Source organism: Spermophilus citellus (genome assembly GCF_964194105.1).
Source record: "Spermophilus citellus genome assembly, chromosome: 8".
Classification (NCBI taxonomy): domain Eukaryota; kingdom Metazoa; phylum Chordata; class Mammalia; order Rodentia; family Sciuridae; genus Spermophilus; species Spermophilus citellus.
Genome location: NC_138189.1, coordinates 2399585 through 2423504, shown reverse-complemented (window position 1 = coordinate 2423504; position 23920 = coordinate 2399585). Strand labels below are relative to the sequence as shown.

General features: G+C 44.4%; 1 protein-coding gene across 2 annotated transcripts in view; it reads right to left on the bottom strand.

Annotated features, from left to right (window-relative positions):
* HTT (huntingtin) overlaps positions 1–23920 on the bottom strand; it is a 145896-nt gene that overhangs the window by 51493 nt on the left and 70483 nt on the right. For both annotated transcript variants that reach the window (XR_014023355.1, XM_081304714.1), the window contains exons 22-35: positions 23644–23790; positions 21253–21373; positions 19711–19787; positions 18106–18257; positions 16876–17078; positions 15577–15703; positions 13810–13937; positions 12072–12182; positions 7478–7555; positions 6797–7020; positions 4976–5054; positions 4680–4841; positions 2240–2295; positions 1280–1428 (exon numbers count right to left, since the gene is read on the bottom strand). Coding sequence is in view for 1 of the 2 variants with exons in the window: in XM_081304714.1 (XP_081160840.1) it covers positions 1280–1428; positions 2240–2295; positions 4680–4841; positions 4976–5054; positions 6797–7020; positions 7478–7555; positions 12072–12182; positions 13810–13937; positions 15577–15703; positions 16876–17078; positions 18106–18257; positions 19711–19787; positions 21253–21373; positions 23644–23790 (1814 nt within the window). In the remaining variant the exon portion in view is untranslated. The remainder of the gene's footprint in view (positions 1–1279; positions 1429–2239; positions 2296–4679; positions 4842–4975; positions 5055–6796; positions 7021–7477; positions 7556–12071; positions 12183–13809; positions 13938–15576; positions 15704–16875; positions 17079–18105; positions 18258–19710; positions 19788–21252; positions 21374–23643; positions 23791–23920) is intronic.

Genomic DNA, 23920 nt, shown 5'->3' with positions numbered 1-23920 from the left:
GGAAGATTTCAACTGCGAAGCCAGCCTCAGTAATTCAGCAAGACCCTGTCTCAAAATAGAAAGCACTAAAGCTCAGCAGCAGAGCACCCATGGTTCAACCTCCAGTACCAAAAAATAAAAGAGCTTTCCCAATAACCAAACTAATAATAGCCTTGGTCTCGTGTATAATCTAGTTGATTTGCCTACAAAGATAATTAATACTTTTCCTACAGAATTGTCACAGTATCAGATGATGAAACCTTCTATGTAAACTATCTCATTAGATAAAAATTTTGTTCCCTAGTTATCTTGGGCTGAAAAAGGAACCAAACTAAATTGATTATTCTATAGAAAAAAACATAAAGTAATTTATTGCAATTGGCACACAGTATACTCTTAGTGACATGCACACACACACACACACACACACACACACCCAAAGACATGCACACATGGACACACTTACTGACTTCCTACAGGGAAACAAGCATCCCTGTACAAAGTACAGGTTTAAGCTGCCCACTGACTCTGATTCTCTGCCCAAAGACCCTCCAAGTCCAAGAAACTAAGAAAATATTAGTTTCCTGTATCTGACATTTGAATGTTCAACTAAACCCAGTGACCCAAATACCATGCCTTTAATAATCTGTGTTTTGCTGAGACTTGAATTGAAACCTTTAGGCCAAGTCCCAGCCCTCTGGCTTAATGTGGAGCCTGAGAGGGCAGCCCAGACCTGCCTCTCAGCACCGCTTGTCTGTACTCTCCTGCAGATGCTGCAGGGGGAGAATAGTGGATGTGGTAACAGTATTTCGCATCTAGTGGTCTGCAAGCATCCTTAAATACATCCCATCAAAGGTCAAAAACCTACAGAGGGCTGCGGGTATGACTCAGTGATAAAGCACTTGCTTGCATGTGTGAGGCACTGGGTTCGATCCTCAGCACCACATTAAAAAACAACAAAAAAAAAAAGTATTGTGTCCAATTACAATTTAAAAAATATGTAAAAAAAATTTTGTTTCATATGGATAAACAGGAGCATTTACATTCAGACTGTTTTATGATCTTATTATTTCTCATGTTTACCCAACAAGTAGATTCCGGACTCCTAAGACTCAAGAATGTACCCGTTCCTCTATGAGCACTTGTCACCTGCACGTGCATGTACACACCACCCACACGCGCTCAGACACAGGGCCCATGCAGCAGAGCTGGCATCCACACAGCTCCAAGTGGTGGAAGAAGACTAACACTGTCGGGCATGTCACGACACTTGAAGACAGGGAAAGATGTGGCCTGTTACCATGTGTCACAGCCTTCCTGCCACTGGCCATGATGCCATCACAGAGCTGAATGATTTTAGGAATTCCAATGATCTGTTTTGAATGATAGCGTTCGTAAGACAGTAACACCAGGAAGAAAAAGATGTTTGGAATAATTGCCTCTGATTCCCTGGGAAAAAAAAACATCCATTTAGACATTTCTTAGCAAAATTAAGATACATGATCAATATAAACAATACGAAATAACTCAAGATTCAGCCTTGAGAGACAAGGCACACACTGAGCTAAACAGCCTCTGCAACCTTGTTGATCCTTCCCATGCACAGAGAGCTTGATGGCCAGGAGGGTGAAGCAGGAGCAGGTAGAGGGCACCTGGCAGCATGGATGACCTGGTTCTCCACCTGCCCCTTCACTCTTGAAGCACCTCAGACTTGAAGGAGGAAAAGTACTCTGCCCAAAACCATAGTCAAGGTGTCACATCATAAGGACAAGACGCGGAGCTCCAGACCTCAGTGACTCTTGGAACACTCTCCTTCAACACTTTATTCAAAAGTCTACTTAAGAAGTGCTCCAGAAACTAAACAGTTTTACTTTTCAGTGCTCATGCCCACAAACCTTAACAGGCATGGCAGGTGTGCTACAGCCTAATGCCTGGAGCAGGAAAGCTGTAGCCACTGGAGGAAGCACACGTCCTGACACGCAGGACGACTGCCCCTGAGATGCTGGTTAGAAAAGACGGGCTCCGTCAGTCAGAAATGAGCAACTGTCGCCATCAGCAAACCCTTGAAATGTGAAACGAAACCAACAACATGTGTGACGACCAGGTGCAGAACTTCTAGCAGTCATGAGAAGGTCTGTCTTAAATCTTAAGAGAAATGGAAACACACTGCATGTTGCTCAGACAAAGCCCAGCAAGATGTCTAACAGCAGTGTAGCCCACAAAGCAAGGACAGGACTCTAAATGACAACATGCTCCTTACCTGAACTGGCCCACTTCAATGTACTCAAACTGCTTCAGGACAAATCCAATGAACACCTAAAGGCAGGAACACAAGCTTCACATCAATAACAGGATTAATATAGAAAACCATGTTATCATGTTATCTGTATAAATTCTGATGAGCCTGGAGCTGTGGCGTGGTGGTAGCACACTTGCCTGGAATGTGTGAGCACCACATATAAATAAATTTAAAAAAAAATAAAGGTCTATCAACAACTAAAAAAATTTTTTTGACCAAGTTTCCTGACAGCAGACAAACCTGTTCGTAACTGCAGAACATTCCCAGGAATCCCTTCAGAGACAAGCTCACTGAATGACCCAAACCTCACTGGGAAAACAAATGATGAATTCCAGGCGATGCCAACTTTACCCTAAATCACATCAGAGGACTGTATGCTCCGGAGAATGGCAAACCCAGCAAGCAAAAGGGGTTCCCTGTAATATAACGCCCCAAATCTTCCTCTTACCCGTGCTCAATGAAGTCTAGTGCCAAGCCCCAAGAAGGCAGCCCACCTGAAGAGCGGAGGTGGCGTGGGTGTCCCAGCTCTTCCGCCCTGACAGGAAGCTCCCACAGATAAGGCAGGACTCTCTGTCCTCAGAGCCCTGGACAGACACTCAGCAGCTGCTCAGGGAATCACTAAGAACTAGATTTCACAGCCTTGTTCTTATTCATGAAACTGTTCCTGTACTGAGACCTAAGTGCCGGAGGAAAGGCGCTATGTGACCAAAGCCAACAGAACAAATGGGAGTCCAGAGCTGGGGGAGAGAAAGGCAGAACTCCACCAGGGGAGGGTGGCTGACAAAGAGCTCTACTGGCATGGGGCAGTGGCGGGGGCACAGGTGAAGCGCTAAGGCGACATCAGCGTACGTGCAGAGCATGGTGCTGAGAATCTGCAGGCTGTCCCTTCTCAGTGTTTAGGTATCAGAGGAAGATTTTAGGGTGACAGAAGAGAGTGACAAAAATCACTCTGTTTTAAAAAGAGGATCCATACAGAATGACTACAGAAAAAAAATCTGACAAGGCTGCAAAGTCCTCTGCCCAACAAGTCTGTGAAGAGGGGAGTTATTTACTTCTTGTCCACTGAAGATAGCCCCCAAAGAAGCCACAGTCCATAACTGCCACATGAGAACTAAGCTTCCACCTCTGCCCAGTCAGAAATGGGAAATCAGAAGGGAAGCATCAATGGCAGTCTTGGACACGCTCCGAGCAGAACACACCAAAGTGGTGCCCTGGCTTCCCTCCTCCCTGCCCTTTCGACACCTGCCGCCATCCCTACCTCCCCGGTCCCCACTTCTCCCCACACAGCCTCAGTGTCAGAGGAAACTAAGTGAGGAAATGAATGAAGCTCCCCAAAGGGAATGTCTGGTGGGCCAATTTTCTCCAGGTAGCTTTTATCAAAGAAGAAGCATAAAAGCCATGCTCCAGCCTGACTCCTCTCATTAGAAACTAGCCTGGGCCAATCAGGCATGTCCTCCCTTCTCCCAGGAGCAAATCCATAAGGTGAATGGAGCAGAGTAACAAGATCTAAAGATACCTATGTCTAAAAGGAAATGGTGAACTATGATAATTCTACCTCAAAACATTTCCTGCCTCGCATAGGCAAGCAGGGCCCTACAACAACAAATCGTGATGACCTAAAGGTAATTAAACCTTAATGAAGGCACTGGCACAAGCCTTGCTTGGAAAGAGGCTGGATCATGCATCACCAAGGAACACAACTAGCCTGAGATTCATGCCCACAGAGCAGCTGCAGGCCACACAGCCCCCTTGGAGGATCCAGGCATAGGTCTCAGCTATTAGCCTGGGCAGATGATGTTCCTTTCTAAGGGGACAAGCCAACTTTTTATATTGCTTAAAACTGCAGACAATAATTGATAATTTACTTTTAAAAAGCCTCTGAAGGGCTGAGGTTGTGGCTCAGTGGTAGTATAGCAAGTGTGTGGCACCAGTTTAAATTCTCAGCACCACATAAAAATAAATAAAATAAAGGTATTATTTCCATCTACAACTAAAAAACTACAACTGCATTTAAAAAGAAAAGTCTCTGGATTTTGCAAAAATGCTCACCAAAACAATAAATCTTCATTATATCTTGTAACTGAAATTCAGGGCTATTTTGAACACAAGGAGAGAAGGCATTTTAAATGGATGGGGAAACCTCTGGTAGATTTTTAAAGGCTAATCCTACCAGAGCTCAATGTAGACGTGGGGCAGTTGGGGCTTGTTCCCATTCTTGCTTGGCCTACCAGGGCCCAGGCCTTCTGCCTCTGGATCCATGAAAGTGTCAGGAGGCAGCAACTGGTGTTGGGGGTAGAATCAAACCTCACTTTTCCCTAAGGTAGATAGATGCTAGCATCTTTCTAGGGTAACCTTTATTCAGGTAGATCTGTATAGAGGACAAGAGACAAAAGCCACAAACCTGATCTGAATCCAGAAGACAATAATTGACCCGGAGCTGAACCAGCTGCGCCAACAAATCCAAAACCTGCCTCTGTAGTTGCACAGATGTCGTTGTGGTGTACTGCTTCAAAGCTTTAATAACAAGAGGCTCAAAGAGACGAATGTGGTTGTGAATGGCATTCTGTAAGAAAAGAAAATCCAGTGAGCTTCAGCCAGAACCTCTGGACAGTGAACCTGGGTGTTGTTTCTAGTACCAGAGCACCCTGTGTTCACGGGAGGGGTCCACGGCCTGTCACCAGCAATGGCACCATTTACCTTATCTGCTCGGTTCTTCGTGACACTTGTGAGGTTTGTCTTCAATTGAGTGGACACTTTCTGGAGTACATCAAACCATCTGCCAAATGCAAGAAGAGGGAAGCAAGGAATATGCTTCACTAAAAACCAGTTTCAACTTGGCAAAATGCCAACATGTCATAGTGTGGAGAACCAAGTGGCCACTCCATGCAGCAACAGCAAGGGTTGCAGAGAGTGAGACTCAAGTCAGAGTCACAGCTGCCTGGCAGCCACGAGGTGCCACCTGAAGGCCTTCTGCTCCAGGAAACCCACACTCAGCCTAAACTCCAGGAGGACCTGAGAGAGGTGACCAGTGATTTAGAAGACAACACTTGACTTTCTTGGGAGGAATCTTTATAATATTTACACTGATTATATTATTTTCTTTTAAAGAAATATATCTGAAATTGAGACAGTAACAGTACCAGCCGTGGTGGTACACTGTAATCCCAGCTACTCAGAGGGCTGAGGCAGGAGGACCCCTTGAGCCTAGGAGGCCAGGACCAGCCTCAGCAATGCAGCAACCCTCCATCTCAAAAACAAAACAACAGCAACACGTGCACCTGGCCACATATTCACTCACTTACTTACATCCCACATGATTACATAGAGCATTTAAATAGAGTATTTTAGTCACGACTGTGTGATCACTACATTTATCAAATAAAAATTAAGGATTCTATTTTTGGTACTATTCAAGAGTAGCAACTCAAATACTGGGCTGATAATTATGGTAACTTAAGAAACACCCGGGGTTGAGGATGTAGCTCTGTGGCAGAATGCATGCCTAGCATGCACAAGGGCCTGGGTCCAATCTGTAGCACAGCTTAAAATAAAAAAGAAATACCTTCTGTATTCCAGGCATTGAAAAGACAAGGGTAAATTTAAGTGAAATAAGATTTTCAACCAGAAAGTTTACATTATGGTTTCAATATGAGGTGTCCCCCAAAAGCTCACATGTAAGATAATGCAAAAAGTTTAGAGGTGAAATGATTGGGTTATAAGAGTCTTAACCTAATCGGTGCATTAATCCCCTGATATGTACTGACTGTAGGCAGGTTCTGTGTGGCTGAAGGAGGCGGGTCACTTTTGGGGCTTTTATTTTGTCCAAGGTGAGGAGAGGTCCCTCTCTGCTTCATGGTAGTGATGTCCTGAGCTGTGTTCCTCTACCAGGATGTTCTGCCTCACATCAGGCCCCAAAGAATGAAGTCAGCCATCTATGCACTGAGACCTCTGAAACTGGGAGCCCCAAAACGAACTTTTCCTCCTTTAAAATTGTTCTCAACAGGTCTTTTGGTCACAGCAACAAAAAAAGCCAAAACAGTTTATAAAACACAAAGTAACACATTTGAAACTTTTCTATGACCGTTAAACACCTCTGAATACCAACACCACTGAGCCATGCTAAATGGTCTCTCACTCAAACTGGCAAAGTGCTACCACACACATCACACTAGTGCAAAGGAAAACATCACATAACTTATGAGTATAGAAAACAGAATGAGCTTTCTTGAGTGAAGACAAGGTATGTCCCAATCTGGTCTGAGCACCACTGGAATGCAGAGCTGGTGCTTCCCAGACACCTGCTCAGGCTCCTGCTTCCCAGCCTTGGGCTAGGCCAGGCGCTGCTTTGCAGAGAAAGATGACTCATCTGTGCATCGACATACTTTCTAGACTTTTTGGAACACAGTGAAAAGTGAGGAGATACTGGCTTACTTACTTTTATTTTTAAATGCCTATTCAAAAGTATTCCTTGCTTATCTTTTGTGTTTCTACCAGTGACAGATTCCCACCAGGACTTACCCCGAGGTGTCATGCTCCTGCTCTGCCTGCACCATGTTCCTCAGGCTGGCATCTGCCAAGGCCTGCGTGAAGTGGGTGTAGGGGGCCATGAAGCAGTAATGATACAAGCCTGGCCTCATGCTGGAGGAGCCAAGACGCTGTGCTCGGCCTTGAGATTTGCTGGGGTTAGAGGAGAAGCCATCAAATTGGGAAGCTAGGTTTGTTCCAAAGAGAGTCTTCAGCAGCTGGAGTAAAAAAAATGAAGCATTGACACTTGACATAATCCAGAATGAGCAACACGTTAAAACTCTTCTTTGCAAGCAGCAAATCCAACAAAAACTCTGAAATGCAGTACCTTGGGAGACCACCGCCGAGCAGTGCTGCCGGCACCTAAGCATTGGGAATTCCCTGTGCTCCGAGACTGGGCATTCTGAACAGAAACCCACAGGGACAAAGGCAAGTGTAAGACAGCAAGGGATCCAGCACAGCTCAAAGTCCTCCATTCCCCACAGTGATTCACATCTTCCTAAGGAGGGAGGAGGATGCCCTCCTAGCCCACCATAAGCAAGCAAAAGAGTGACAGCTCAGACCACCCAGCCCTTCCTGCTGATCATGCCACCAGCACCAGCTTCTAAGGAAGAAGTAGTATTTGGTCACAGGGCCTGAAGGGCCACTGAGAAAGGCAGGAAATGACACTCTCACCTGCTGAACACAAACAGTCGCCATTGTGGGTTCTCGGCTAAAGCAGGACTTCAGGTATCCAAGGATCTCTTCCACACACTGGAAAGAGCAGGTAAAGAATAAGTGACTTGCAGACAGAAACCAAAGACACACACAGCTGCCATTTAAATTGTGTCAACACAAGAGGAAAATCAGTGGGAAGTTTTCAGTTTATCACCTTGAACAGTCAAAAGTCCTGAAATAGAAACATGAAAATCATTCTTTCACACACTTATATATCCATCCATTCATCTGTGTTCAATGAACAGACATGGAGTATCTGCTGTCCACTCTGCATCTAGGGTCGGAATTCAGAAGAGTGCAAAGGAGTTGAAGCCCTAAATCTGCAGAGCACCTGGATGTATTTGGTTGAACATAGCACCTTGGAGCACACTGCTACATGATTTACTACACATAAGATCTCAAAGTATCTCATGGCAATTGACCAAAATAACTAAAATGACTGATTAAAAAAAAAAGTATATATATATATATATATATATATATATATATATATATATATATATAAAGAAGGAACAGAGTGCTGTCATCCTTATCACAAGCTACTCTACCATCAAAAATGAGGCCTAAGGTACTAATCCTCCTGAAGAATCAAGAGGGCGGAGGAGAATGACTCTAAGAACACCATGGATCCAGACTTGCAGTTCCAATAGCATGCTTCCTGGCTGCCCGATCAGCCTCGAGCCACAATTCCTGTCAGCTGCTGTCAATCAGCACCAAGCAGGCGGGAGTGCCTCTCTGCATTTGTGAGACAGAACTTTCTGTATTAAGAAACAACAGAATGGGCTGGGGTTGTGGCTCAGCAGTAGAGCACTCATCTAGTACCTGTGAGGCACTGGGTTTGATCCTCAGCACCACATAAAAATAAATAAATAAAATAAAGATATATATAAGGAACAGAGTGCTGCTAGTATTTAATACACAAGTCAGGTATTTTCAGAAATTCTGATATCCTCATGTTCAAGGATGAACCTGTTATATGCCCAGGATTGAACCTGTTATATGCCCCTTTTTATTTTTCCTGCCTCATAGTGGATCTCATAAACACTAACGGAAAGAATTACAACCAGAGGCTTTTGGGTTGCAATTTGTCCTCAAGAACCTTCTTAGCAAATATGTATGGAATGATTAGTGGGCATAAAAAAACTGAAGCAGGCACTGCAAACAGTGAGAATGGGTGCTGTTTCCGGCCTGAGAATTCCAGAGTGACAGGAACCAGCACCCTGTTGCAGACATTAACATCTAATGTAATACAGAGAGATATCCCCTCTCTGGCCAGAACAAGGTGAGAGGAAGTAGACTCATATTCCTACCTGAGACAAACAACTTTGAAAAGTCCAGATCAAAGATTTAGAGCTGCAGTTTTCAAGACACGGACATCAGGCCGTGAAGGGCAGCAAGGCTGAGACGAGGGGCAAACAAGGTGAGCCTGCAGTTGCCCCAGATCATTGCCTTGAGAATTCCCAGGTCATCCACGAGGAAGATGGACAAAGCCAAGCCCAGAACATCAAGACAAGGCAAAACCCAGAGTCCAAGGACACCCAAGTCCCCTATTACACACAAGACAGAGTACTAGGAAGAGAGCAATACAGACAGATTCTGGAGGTCTGGGAGAGGTACCAAGGACTCCAGCGCTCAGCAGGGGAGCTCAGGGGGGGGAGGGCGACAGGAAGGACTCCAGCACTCGGTGCCTGTTTGTGAAGATACTACCCAAGTGCAGGTCCGAGAAAGAATCATCAGGAGTAGAGACAGTGTCAGGGCTCACAAAGGACCAGGAATGGTCACTCTTTTCACTAGCCTGATGGTAAAACCCATCCTTTATGGAGCACTCAGGAAGTACTAGCCTCTCCTGGTAGAGGGGAATAATCAGTGCACAGATTAAGCACAGCTCCAAAACATCTGACCAATCCAGTTTGCACTGGATTGGAAACAGAGACAACCGTTTCCATGCTATGTAACTGAATCCCAGAACAAACCTCACAGGACTTATGGGAAAACAAAAAGACCCCACGCCAACAGTAAAATTCACAATATCGGGCAACTAGTCAAAGATCAGCAGGTGTGCAAAGGGCAGGAAAGGCCAGTCTATAATGGAAAGTACTCAATCAACCAAAACCAACCTATAACAAACAAGATTTGAGAATTAGCAAAGCACATTAAACTATTACAACTGTATTCAAAATGTTTAGTAGTCAAAAGAGAAATAGGGAGACACAAGTCAAACTTCTAGAGATAAAAAATCCACAAAGTTAACAATGAAACATACACTTAACAGGATTTAAAGCAAATTAAACATCATAGAAGAAAAGCTAGAAGAAATCAAAGGTACAGTAGAAACTACACAAAATAAAGAACAGAGGTTTAAAAACTGAAAAACTGAAAGGAGCATCAGTAAGCTAGGGACAACTTTAAGCAACCAGATGTGCAGGTAATTAGAATGTCATGGGGGGAGGGTAGTGGTCCAAAAACAATATTGGAAGAAATAATAGCCCCCAATTTTGCAAACTTAAAAAACTATAAAACCCAAAACCAAGAAGCTCAACAAACCCAGCCACAAAAAAACACAAGTTGTGCTGTTTCTTACATCAAGGCACATGACAATCAAACACTGGGAAGTAGTATAGATTTTAAAGACAGAAAACAAGACATAGAGCAATATGGAGTTATATGAGAAAACGGGCATTATATATAATGCAAAGCACCCACCACACATTAAATTTCAATCATGTATAAAGAGGAGGACAGAATAAACAAGGTCAAGATGAAAGAAAAATAAAAGTTACTTGTCAATAACATGGAATTACTATTACTTTTTTCATTCCCAGTGTTGGTATTTAGAAAAACAAAATGAAACAACCCTGTGTTTACTCTAAAATCTCTCTTTGCCTTCTAATAACAAGACAAGCTCACAGAAATCTGAAGCCTCGCTCAGGGGTCTGCTACCCTGAGCGCCGCCTGCCCTCAGGCAGTCAGCGCAGGCCCAGGCACACACAGCGGAAGCTCCAGCTGCCTCTCCCTCAGCAGTCACAACCTAGGCTGCCATTGCATATCTCAAGCTGACCAGGTGCCTCAAGCGTATGGTATCTTTGCAACTAACCCAGGATTATAGTGCAGCAGGAATGGATTTCAAACCCTGTCCAGATCACACATCAGTGAAGAGGAAACCTCACAACAGTGAGGCCCAGTGCCAAGAACCACCTTCAGAGGCTCCTTCCGCACCTACCTCACTAGAAAGCCTAGGGAGGGAAACTGCAGCCGGCAGAATGGACCTCCAAGTACAAATACCTAGGAGAAGCTGTAACTGGAGATAATAGAGGCCTCTGTGGAACAGAGAGGAAGATAAATGTACAAAAACAGGAAAGTAGAGGTGAGGAAAACTACCTTCATATGAAAGACACAGGGAGGAGGAAAAGATGCTGAATTCTCCAGTTCTTCTTGTCCCAAACACAATGATTTTCAGAACAGAAGTTTCTATATACACCTTTACCACACATGCAGAACAGTAGCCCTGACTTTAGGAATATAAAGATCAACTCATGTCGCTCTTGATTAAAATGTGAACTGATAATTATTTACCTTTGAATCTTGGGATAATGCAGCATTTCATGAATTCACTATGACGTTTCTATGGACGATTGCTACATACAAAGAAGAAGTTCAAAAACTACAGACTCTGGGTCCATGACTCAAGTATTCACCACAGAAACCTTATAACTTTCCCACATGCTTGAGCATTTTCATTATAAAGTGGTCGTATGTAGGGAGGGGGATTATTGCACTTGAAACCAAAGAACATGAACACTGGGCACATAGTGAAGGCCTGAGATCCCAGCGATTTGGGGGGCTAAAGCAGAAGGATCCCAATTTCAAGGACAACCTCAGCAACTTAGTGAGACCCCTTCTCAAAATAAAAATGAAAAGGGCTGGGGATGTGGTCAGGGGTTAAGTGCCCCTGGGTTCAATCCCCAGAATCAAAATGAGAACAAACAAACAAAACAAAACCAACCCAAAGAACACGTGTCCCCCAGCTCTGCTTCTTCCTAAGGTACAGAAAACCAGTCACACACTATCTTGAGTCTGTTCTTGCCCTTTTCCACCTGGCCAAATAAGGAAGGATTTTTTTTTTTTTAATTTTTAAGTTGTTGATAGACCTTTATTTTAAACTTATATGTGGTGCTGAGAATAGAACCCAGTGCCTCACACATGCTAGGCAAGTGTGCTACCGATGAGCCCCAGCCCCAGCCCCAGAAAATAAAGGATTTTATCAGCACGTTTTTAAGCCAAATTTTCTAGAATAAACTGGGTCTGAACCATTATACAGCACCAAACTAACATGCTGAAAACAAACATAAATCTTCCGCATGTCCTATCTGGGACAGCAGAGGGACCAGGAGCCTGACGTGAGGATGTGAAGTTAGGGAGAGGTCCTTCCACACTGCTGCTGCTGCTTCCTAGACATGCCTGGAGTACTGGACCTCTTCCTGAGAAGCCCCAGCCCACGGGCACACACCAAGTGTACCAGCCACAGCTCAAGGAGAAAAAAGGAGACACAGACCTTCCCAATGTCCTGCAGTGTCGCCAGCTCTAGAATCTGAGAAAGAACATCCAGGGCTGAGCGCAGAAACCCCCCAAACTTCTCAGTGCTGTTCTGAAGATCCAAGGTGACCTTGGTAAGGCAGAAGGAGAGAGCACAGGGTTACTGGCATGGCTGCAATCTGATTATCTGTAACAGTGACACAAATGCCCTCTGCATGAGATGTTCCTGGCATGCAGTTCTTCACACTCCCAATCAAGGATACCTAGGTGCTTACTGATTTTGGCACTGGGCAAAAACCTTGGTAGGAAACTACTCTTTCAAATAGCTACATAAACACTGTTATTCTCCCAGTTATGCTGACACTACTGAAAGCAAAATTCTTGACCTTATGTCGTAAAGAGAAAAACACTGTTAAATGCCCCTCATAACTAGTATCTGATATATACATATCAAGAAATATAAAGTACAAAAGACCTATGACATATTCATTGGGATCCCTGGCAGAAACCATTTCAAATATAGTTATTCAGTTTGGCTACCACAAAATATTAAATCAGTGTTGGAGTCAATTAAGTTTCTAAAAGATTGTGCTTAATTAAATTACAGTAATTTCCTTATTTTATAGACTCAGAGGATGGGTCACGACCAAAAACATAATGTATAAAAAAACAAGGGTGTGAGGGGGACTGCGTATGAAAATAAACACTAGCAAAAACATTGATAGAATAGAATGTGCCCAGTGATATTAAAACTAACCACCCAAGATGGGCAAAGGCAGAGGAAGGAGGCAGGAGACAGACTCAGAGTGAAAACAGAGTGGATCAACCTTCTATGCTTGCTGGGATAGCCTGAGTGGCTTTCAACAGGCCAGGGAAAGGAAGGGACATCCAGCAATGAGACCACTGAGGACAAGAGGAATGGGGTGATGTCACGTGAGGATAAGAGCTCAGGGAGGAAAGTCCCCTCTAATTGGCACAGCAATGCTTCCTCTCCAGAAGCGGAAAGGGGAAAGGGAAGGGCCTAGGAACCTGGAGGGAGCAAGCCCTCAAGTAGACCTAGCTAGCCTCTGAGCAGAACAGGGCTGAAGGTGGCAGCCCCAGGAGTTCAGAGGAACAGCGGTCTTATGGAGAACACAGGAATCAAGGAAAGGAACCAGGGCTGAGAAAGAGGGTGGAGTGGGGTGGGGGCACGACAGGCAAGCTATGCAGAACAGGGGAGAAGGTGCCTTGAGATGCAGGAGGAGCCAAGGAGAGGAGAGTTGGTGACGTCTCCTAGCTGTATGCATGGCCTACTGATCATCTGAAACACCTGGGTTTTGCTCAACACAAACCAGGTGCTTTTCTTCTGTTTGGAGCTCTGCTTCACATTAGGCAGACAGCACAATGCTGCACTTTCAAGTGAGCCTCACAGAGGGACAGGGCACAGGAAGCCTGCATAGGGATCCCTCTACACTCTGTCAGGGCCACTTGCCCTGTAACCCGGTTGTGTGTCCTCAAGACCCCACTGTGCCGAGCCTATGCTGTGAGTACACCTGCATGCTGAGTCCAGGAATCCTCCTGGTATATCTGAATGTGTGGGGAGGTCTAGAAAAGCCCAGGTGCAACAGCCTCAAACCAGGAAAGATCATTTTGCTAATGTGAAACCACAAAATATTTATAAAGCTACCAAGCTATTATAAACCACAATACGAACGTGAACAGTCACCAGAAACACGCACAGGTGCATGTATATTTGAGCAAGCAACAGAGGCCCACACCTTGTAGTTGGCATGTGTAGCTTTCAGGACGTCGTGCAATTTGAGGTACGAAGGGAGATGGTAGAAACTCCCCAAGGAGGAGGATTTACTTGCTGTGACAGGCCCTGAGGTGTCGGATTGTCGTGAGGCTAAAATAACATAAAATTAACATTCAGACCAAAAGGAAAATACCAACTGACAATAAAGACTTTTAAATGTATTCTAGTAGAAACAAACTCAAAACTTTCCTTGAACTTTTTGGTTAATAAGATATAAGGAGAAACTGACTAGTACACAGAAGCAGAACCTGAGACCTAAAAAAACAACATAAAATAATAATAGGAACCATAGTGATGTTATGCTGCTGCTGCTGCCTGCTTTGTAAGGCATGGGTCTGCCAGCTGCACAGCTGCTGCCTATCCAGGGCCCTCCCACCTATAAGGCTCCTTGGAGAACACAGAGCTAACCCCAGGCAACTCAGTCATCAGCCCCTTACGCAATCAAACAGGCTGACATGTTTTGAAAACTATAAAGAGCACAAACATTATCATTAAACTAATGCTTAATGTTAAAGGGTCAAGCGCCATATACAACTGTCTCTACTATAGTTTTAAGGACTTCTGACGTGGAGTGCTTGATTCATTTAATTCATCAGCAAGATGACTACATGCTGATAGTTGTGTACATGTGCAGTCCGCAGCTTTTAAAAAAGTCTATCTTTCTGGTGTACTTGAGTCAATCCTTAGAAAAGAGCATCTTTTTGTGTGCATATACAAATATGTAACAACAAATCTCACCATTATGTACAACTATAATGCACAATTAAAAATATGGAACAAAAAAGAAGGCCAAAAAAAGGGGGGGGCATCTTTTTAGAAGCCTTAGTATGTTGGTCAAAGGATACAAATTTCATTTTAGATAGAGGAATAAGACCTACTACTGAACAATACAGTTACTACAGTTAGTAACAATGCTATTGTGTACCCGAAAATGCTCCACAAAACAAGGTAAGTACATGAAGTAATAAATGCACATGTGAATCAGCCACTCCTGTGTGTATGTGCGTATCACGAGACCACTCCGGAACACAGCGGCGGGTGGGAAGCATGTGGCTGGAGCTGGGTGCAGACACAACAGATACCTCCTGCTCTGCCCTCCCTTATCCCTGACAAGGTCCCCAGTAAGAGCAGCGAGGGCAGTTGGAATTCAGTACGTATAGTCACATCAAACTTCCAGGGCTTCTGTTCTGACATTTCATCTGTAGAAGCCCCTCTAACACCTGTGAATTTTTTGTGTTTCTCCAACTCAGATGACTTTTTCCCCACTGCCTCTTTAAGTGCTTCCAAACTCGAACGTTCCATTTCTGGCTTCAGAATTCCTGCTATAGCAGAATCAGTCTCCCCATCCCTATTCTCAGCCATTCACGCTATCTCCCTCACTGAAAATCAGGAGTCCTCATCTGCAGAGCACCCCTTTCCTTCAAAGAGAGGGCAGAAGGGAGGACACACAGGAGAGCAGGCCCTGTGCCCTGGCCAGCTGCCTGCAGGTATAGTGAATGTGCTTCAGCAAGATGCTTAGAGACCCTTAAGACCAAAGGTGGTCTGCAGACGTTCAGAAACTGGTGTGTACAACCTGAAGTCACTCCCAGGGAAGGCTTCTCTGACTCTACTCCCATTACTTGATTTCCATAAAGCACCAAGTGCCAAGCTGGGCTCTCGACTCCGAAGGCAGCATGAGCTCACGCGCTGCACGACACACAGCAGCCCGTTCTCCCCCGCAACTTCCTACCTGCACTGGACTCACTGCTTTTCTTGGGACTCAGCGGAGCAGATGCTTGTTCTCCTGGTTCCTTCTCCTTTCCCTTTCGTCGAATGGGACTTAGAGAAGGGGGATTTGTTAGAGAAGGCAAGGCTGCCTAAAGTAGAAAACAAAAACAAGACCCAAGTGGCAAATACAGAAAATCGAAGACTACAATATGTGGTTTTACTGTGTGTTGAAAAGCACTAACCCATGCAATTCACTGTGCTCTCTGAACCCATTTTTACAGGGCCTAGCCACTGTACGTACCCTGTCCCACACCACAACCACAGCAGGTACAGCCCAGAACGTCCTCACAGGTGCATGGCAAATGGGCTGGAGATGGACAGGTCCCTCAGGGAGTCAGGAGGGCCTGAGGCTGTTAGAGCCCCCAGGCCCATCCCCTCCAAAAGAAGGAAATGGGGGCACTCTGTGACTGTGTCAGGAACAGGCATAAAGCACTGTCCAAGGGGACTTGTTGCCACAGTGGGAATGTTCCATGTCTGGATCAGCCAGGATATTATCCACTTAACCACGTGTGACTCTTGAGCCCTCAGAATGTGTCTAGTGTGACTTAGGGGCTGAGTTTCCAGCTTGTTAAATTTTTTTTAAGCTCAAAGATGTCTGTGAGCAGAGGGGAAGAGCTGTGACAGCTCCAGTGCGTGTCCAGGGAGAGCACATGTGCACCAGCCCTAGGAGAGAAACTTAAAGGTGGGCAACAAACACTGGACCACAGTTTAGGGAGGGATGGAGGAAATCTGAAGCCACTAGGGAGCAGACTAGAGAGAAGGCTTAGATGGGGAAGAGGGTCTCTGGAGTCCAGAGGGGAGAAGAGACAGGGCTAGGGAAGTGCCCTAGAGATTTAAAGACATGACCCTGGCAAGAAGAATGTTCCAGAGGGTGGTGAAAGAAATCAGAACAGAAAGGATTAAAGAAGGGATGGCTGAAGAGGGGGCAGAGTCCAGACACACAGGACCAAAGAAGAAGAGCTTGTGAGGATAGGAGACAGAGCTATAGACAGGCAAGCATGAAGCTAGATGAGAGGCTTAAGGATGAAAAGAATCAAGACACACCAAGAGCCTAGGCAGGGGCAGGCTTCTCCACGGGACCACAGGAGCTGATGGGGAGGAGCAGAGCCCTTGTTCTGATGCTGAATGTACTGGCAGGATGGGACCAATTTTGTTTACTTAGAGCAAAAGAGAATAAGGAACAGACTTCTAAAGAAAGGTGGCCCAGAGACCCACAGCTATGAGAACTGGAGTACACCAGCCGTCCTGAGGAAGAAGTTACCTTGATTGCTGGCCCAGGAGCCACATCATCCAACACATGGGCACAGATATTGATCACCTTCAGCAGGTGAGAGAAAAGATGCTCCACCATAGGCACCAGGGTCCGGTCCCCCAGAGCAGGCCAGACTTCCTCCTGTCTGGTGGCTGCTGGGTTGGCTTCTTCTTCGGAGGTCCATGAACTTCTCAGAGATTTGGGGGCGCTGGCTGTGACACAGGTGCACATGTTACTTCCAACCTCCACGATATGAGAAAATTGCTTGGGGGACATATGTCATTAGACCCAGCTATGCTGAGACTCTGCTGGACTTCTGCACCTGATGTTCAATGGACTCCTCAAATTCAACATGCAAGTGACATGCCCCCCAAAATCTACGTTTCCAATTTCCACATCCTTACAACAAAGGTTCGGTTGGAGACCAAGGCCTTGTGATTCTGCCTCCTTCACCCTTTCAGTCTCCCCCTCCAATCCCAAAGACATTATCTATTTGGACTGTCTCTGGTCTGAAGTTCAACATCCACCTTGTAACTGAGTTCCCCGCCTCTTCCTGCAGCACTTACTCAGCCAGTGGAACAGCCTTCCTAACCCAAGACCTGGACTCTTAGTCCCTTTCATGAAACCAGTCAATGGCTTCCCAAAGCCAAGAGAACAACCCCTCCCCAATCCAGTTTTAGTGGATTCTGCCCTCCTCACTGGCCACATTTTCCTCTCTCATTTCCTCACATGACCATCTACAGTAACTTATCTTCCCCCCAATGTCACATCTCCATGCCTCTGCATGTGCCAGATCCCATCTGGTGTGCCCTTTTCTGCCAGCCCATAAATCTGCACAAAGAATCTACTTACAGCCACTCGGTGCTGCCCCTGGCTTGTGTGCATAAATCCCTTCCAGTCTAACCAACTTGAGAATGGCACCCATACACCATACCTTCTTATGGCCCTCAGGCTTACAACAGTGCCTGGTACTGGTACCCACTAAAATGAAACTCAAGATGAGTTTACCACAGCCAGCCAAGGGGCTGGACTGGGAAAAGGATACCTTAAAATACCCAGCACAGAATGGCTGCTTATAAACACATTCATACAGCAACACCTAAAGTTGTGACAAGATATGCCTGTCAATGATTCACAAGATTTTTTTTCTTCCCTTATGTGTTTTCCACCAGTGGTACTCCTCATGAGGAAATCAGAAGCTAAAGTCCCAGAGTATCTCTTCCAATTTGGAATCAGTACCTGCAAGCAAGTTTCCAGCCAAAACCAAAGCATCTTGATGGGCTGAGAGATCCAGGGGGAACCAAGCTGAGGAGAGCAGGGTAAGCATCATGGTGGCCATCCCCACAGTGCAGCTCTTCCTGGACTCCTCAGAGGCACTCAGAGGGGGCACCCTGCAAGCAAGACACAGACAAGGCCAAATAAGGGCATCAGCTCAGGCAAGGGCCTCACACTCCAGGAGGAAGGCACTGCACAACACACTAAACCAGCTCAGAAAGTCACTTCAGTTTTTTTTTCAGCATCTGAATTAGCACATTTTACTCCTATGCCAAAGGTGCTCGGAAGTCAAGTCTAGTGCTGCACTTCTGATCAGAAACCGTAGCTGCTCAGTCACTAGTTCCCTTCTTCCCATGAAAGTCGAGTCGTCACAAGAATGTGACCCACTTAAAGCAAATGTTAGCTGGCCATATGTGACAGACAAGAAGTCTGCATCACTTCCAAAGTGATAGGAGTCCCCACGGTCTCTCTCAGTCCTAGGAACACATGGAGCCCACTCCCTAGTGCAGCAGGAGGCCCAGCACTACTGCGCACTTGCTGGCAGGCCATATATGGAGGGAAAGGACTTTTAAATGAAAGTTGTTAAGGTAAGCACCACAGTTCCAAAGTATACCTCACAGCTCATGACGACTTCATGCGCTACCTGTGAGGGTTGGGGTGTACCAGGGCTTGAATCCAGGGCGCTTTACCACTGAGCTACACCCAGCCACTTTATTTTGAGATAGGGTCTCATAACTTGCGATCAACATGGCCTCAAATTTGCCATCCCCCTGCCTCAGTCTCCTGAGTTGTTAGGATTATAGGCATACATCATTGTACCCAGCCTTGATATTTATTACACAGAGTAATTTTGGGAAGAATCAAACCAATTAAAAAAGGCTTGTCAGCTGTTTAGTTTCTTAGCTATTTTTTAATATATACATATATATATATATATATATATATATATATATATATATATATATTTAGTTGTAGATGGACATAGTACCTTTATTTATTTTTATGTGGTGCTGAGGATCAAACCCAGTGCCTCATATGTGCAAGGTGCACACTCTACCACTGAGCCACAACCCTAGCCCCTTCTTAGCTATTTTTAAGAATAAAACAGATATTTGCAAATTTGCATTTGTTTTTGCACTGAAAATTTACTGTTAAACTATCCACACTACTATCACTTTTTCTTTTATCCCAAGCTTTAGTCCTTCTCTTTTTTGGTGCTGGATATTGAACCCAGGGTCTCATGCATACTAAGAAGATAACTGATTATATTCTGGGAAGTGGAGAGTCTCTTGCCTAAATATGAAAATTCCCTTAAATGAACCCAGAAATCACACTCTTGAATGCCTAGGATGCCTAAGAACATTTGGCATTCATTAGAATGACCACTAGTTCAGTATTTTCCAACAGCTCCTCTCACTAGTTTTCACAATAGGGCAAAAACAAGTATTCTCTCAGATACATTTCAAAAAAGCCAACTTAACAAAAACATTAAGAGAAAGAAAAAAAGTATTCCAGTAACTACAGCTGTAACATGTAGTTGGAATAACTATATACAGAGGGAATACATACCCACAATGCCACCCTGAACTCCAGATGCAAGCCGGATAGGCCGTGGAAAGAAGACTCAAAGCTTCACAGCAGCCAAACTACAGAAGATAGGAGTGAGAATGTTACACCCAACCACCTAGAGGGCTTGCCCTGCATAAAGATTACCAACCACTGGGAGAACACTGAGTCTGCGATAACCATCAGGCTATTTAAGGGGTGGGAGGCAGGGGTGCAAATTCAGACTTTAAAAAGACATACGGCTAGACCACTAAAATAGGAGTCTTACTACGGGCAGACCATTTCCCAGGGAAGGGGGGCCAGAGGTGGTCAGTGCAGGCCTGGAGCTGCAGGGGAAGGTTGACTTCAGTTGAAGCCAGTTGACTTCAGTCAATCTCTCCCACCAGACTGCAGAAATCAGCATGAGGTTTTTGCATCCCAAGCCTAGAACAGTGCTTGCTACACAGAGGCCACAACAAAATATATCAAGTGTATGATCCCTTTAACACATCTAGGTTTCAAAAGCAATTATTTACTTAGCAAGACAGAGGAATCCGTTGTCTGAGCTTTCTGTAATATCCAAGTATTTTTATCACATAAACAAAAAGGTTTATCCTACCAATCAGAAAATTAACATTACATTTGTATAAGTGTTCTTTTTTTTAATAAGTTTTTTTTAATGTTTATTTTATTTATTTATTTTTATGTGGTGCTGAAACTCGAACCCAGCACCTCATGTATGCTAGGCAAGCACTCTACTGCTGAGCCACAGCCCAAGCCCCAAATTGTTCTTTTTTATTATAAAAGTCATACTTGCTCATATTAGAAAATTTGGGACTCCTTGAAAAACATAAAGAAGAAAGTAAAAATCACCCACAGTCTGAAAACCTCATTTTGGCAACTTTTGCTAGTCACTTTCTGAGTACGTGAGAAGTGTATATTCATGAATAGTATTTTTCTTACCTCTAACCCAACCAAACATACCCACACACACAGTTTTGTAGTCTATCTTTCTCATTCAACATTATAATCCAGACTTTTATCTCTACACACTGTTAAAATTTCTCCAAAGCATAATGTTAAGAATTAATTCATAATAAAAAATTTGATCATTCCTGGATTTTTGGATATTAGAGATCTTTTTCAATTTTAGCATCATAAATGAAGATATAGTTAACTATACAAAATATCTGTGTTGGCATTTCTGATTTTTTCCCCTTACTATATACAATCATTAAGTTAATTTTATTGGAGATATGATAACCTTCCAATACATTATCACATGATCAATTCAGATTCTAGTGAGTTTTAATTTCATTTTTGTGTCTTCCTAAATTAGCTGATTATTATTATTTTTTTTAAACTGAGCATGTATTACTTCAACAATCAGAAACAAAGAGCTCTTCACCATTCCTGTTGGAACAAGCCAAGATTCCAGTGACAAAGCACAGTCCCCAAGAAGGCTCCATAGATGCTGAAGTCTGACCCAGAGCCTCACCACTATGACCACAACTGGTCAGACACACTGGAAGTAATTCCTTAGACCCATCTGAGAAAGAGACTCACTGTGAGCGCCCGTGTGGTTGAGGTGATGAGCTCATGAGACACTGCAGCAATCACTCTCGAGAGGTTTCCTTCCAGAGTGACATCTGTTATGTTTGGCAATAAGCTATAGCCTCTATAGAGTCTATAAAGAAAAAAAGAGAGATTTGAGATCCATCATTAAAGCGTATAGTATTTTTCAAGGTCAAATGTCACCTAAAACCTTTAAGATCAGATACCAAAGCTGAGAGTAAAGCTCAGGTGGTAGAGCACATTCCTGGCATGTGCAAGGACGTGGGTTCAATCCCTAATACTGTGAGAAATAAATGAAAATACAGTCTGGAAGAAGACAAAACTTTAAAAGACTCAACTTTAAAGTTAAGGAAAGACTAGAAATAAATCTGGTCATATATGGAAAGAAAGGCTGAGCACCCGTCCATACCCTCCAGGCACCTTTAGTGGTACCAGAGCTTGCGCTCCTCATAACTCACCTACCATCCAGCATCCCTCCCGCTGGAGGTACCCAAAGCAACCCTGAGCCCAACATGGAAGAGATCCCCTTCTACACTACTGGGCCCCTCAGGCACTGTCTCCATGTTCCATCCGTGCCATCTGTCCATTTCTGCCCTGCAAACTCTGCTTTCCCAATGGTTTAAATGAAGCCCATACAGGAATCACGTAAGATTCACTTTCATGGCCCTCACAACCTTTTCCACACAACATTCAACAAGGAAACTGGAGAATCAGAGATTCTAACAGAGCAGGCGGTTGGGTGTGCTGGTAACCTGTCTGCCACACAGACACAGATGAGCACAGCTGGGTGCCCAGAGGAGAGCTCCTGTCTGCAACTGCATGACTTCTCAAAGCAGTAGCTGGTGACCATTTTACTGCCATGTTAGACCCATCTCTGTTGCCCTCTTGTATTCTTGTTCTGAAATAGCATTTAAAAAAAGCCTTTACTCATAATTTTACTCAGCAATAAAGGAGAATAAAATCATGGCATTTGCAGATAAATGGATGGCACTGGAGAAGATAATGCTAAGTAAAGTTAGCCAATCCCAAAAAAACAAATGCCGATTGTTTTCTCTGATATAAGGAGGCTGACTCATAGTGGGGTAGGGAGAAGGAGCATGGGAGGAATAGATGGATTCTAGATAGGGAAGAGGGGTGGGAGGGAAAAGGACGGGGCAGGGGATTAGCAAGGACGGTGGAATGTGATGGACATCATTATCCAAAGTACATGTATGAAGACCCAATTTGTCAACCTACTTTATATACAAACAGAGATATAAAATTGTGGTATATATGCATAATAAGAATTGTAATGCAAAAAAAAAGTACATGTACAAAAACATGAATTGGTGTGAACATTCTTTACATACAAATATGAAAAATTGTGCTCTATATGGGTAATAAGAATTGTAATGTATTCCGCTGTCGTGTATTTTTTAAAAAATCAATTAAACAATAAATAAATAAATAAAAATAGCCATTTACTCTAAGATTGCCAATTTCTTCAAAATCAAAGTCTCAAACTACTTCCATTTGTCTTCAAGGAATATTTACACTGAGTCTTTTCACAGGAAAAAACCTGCTCTGAGGTTAAAAAAGGAGACAGAAGACAGCCCAGAAACAAGCTCTGTGTTTGTTTTTTTAAGTGGTCTTTACACAAGAAAATACATTTACTTGGGAGTAATGACTTCAGATTTTGCTGAGTTCCACTAAGTGATCATTTTAACTAAGAAATCACTTGGTCAACTTTAAAAAAAAAAAAAAAACTCCAACAGAAAGGAGAGCATCATATAAAACCAACATTCAAAATAACACTTAAAAGACAGCTTAAAGGCACAGCACAATCACTTCTGCAGTCTTCGGAAGACACCTGCGTCATCGTCAACATGCTCCTGCAGTGCTCGCCTAGAAGGCGGGAGGGAGTCTATGTGGCTGGTGGACAAGGCCCAGGCTTGCACAACACAGGCCAAGAGGCAGCACCTCACTCCCTGAACCGGGGCCACCCCAAACAGCATGGTCACTTGGTACTAGCCCACCCACCTGAAGAGTCACAGGAGTAACACTCTCTTCAGAGGGGACATCAATAAGTGAGAGTATTCAATGAACAAGCTTTCAGGTCACACGTGGGAACAACATACACATGTAGTAGTCAGCATGAGGGAGGTCATGCACTCATGACAAGAGACAAGCATGTTGAAGTCACCACTGTGTGACTGGAAGGGCTTTGCCACAGAGGCGGCATGCCCGTCCTGAAAAGAGACAGGAGGCATCCAAAGGCAGACCTGCTCCAGCATCCTGACCTAACCTATCTTCTTCAGGAAAGTCAGCACCTGCAGGTGACACCCCAGGAGGGTGCCAAGAGAGGCCTGCTCTGCCAACAAGCCTGGGGACAGAGGTACCTACCTGGTTATGGTGCTGACGGAGAAGTGAGATGGAGGCTGCGTCTCGTGCATGAGGAGTTTCAGGTAAACACTGCTTTGATCTCTTGCCACGGCCACCACTGGATCAGCCTGTCCTTGGTCACATTTATAAAACAGCTTTGGGACAAGCCTACCGTGAAAGGAAGGCTGATATACTCAGAAGGCACGCGAGACTCACCCGAGGTCCCCAACCGCCCCCTCCCAGGGCTAAGTCTGAGCCGTGTCAGTAACAGAAACTCTGGTGCAGAGGGCACAGCCTA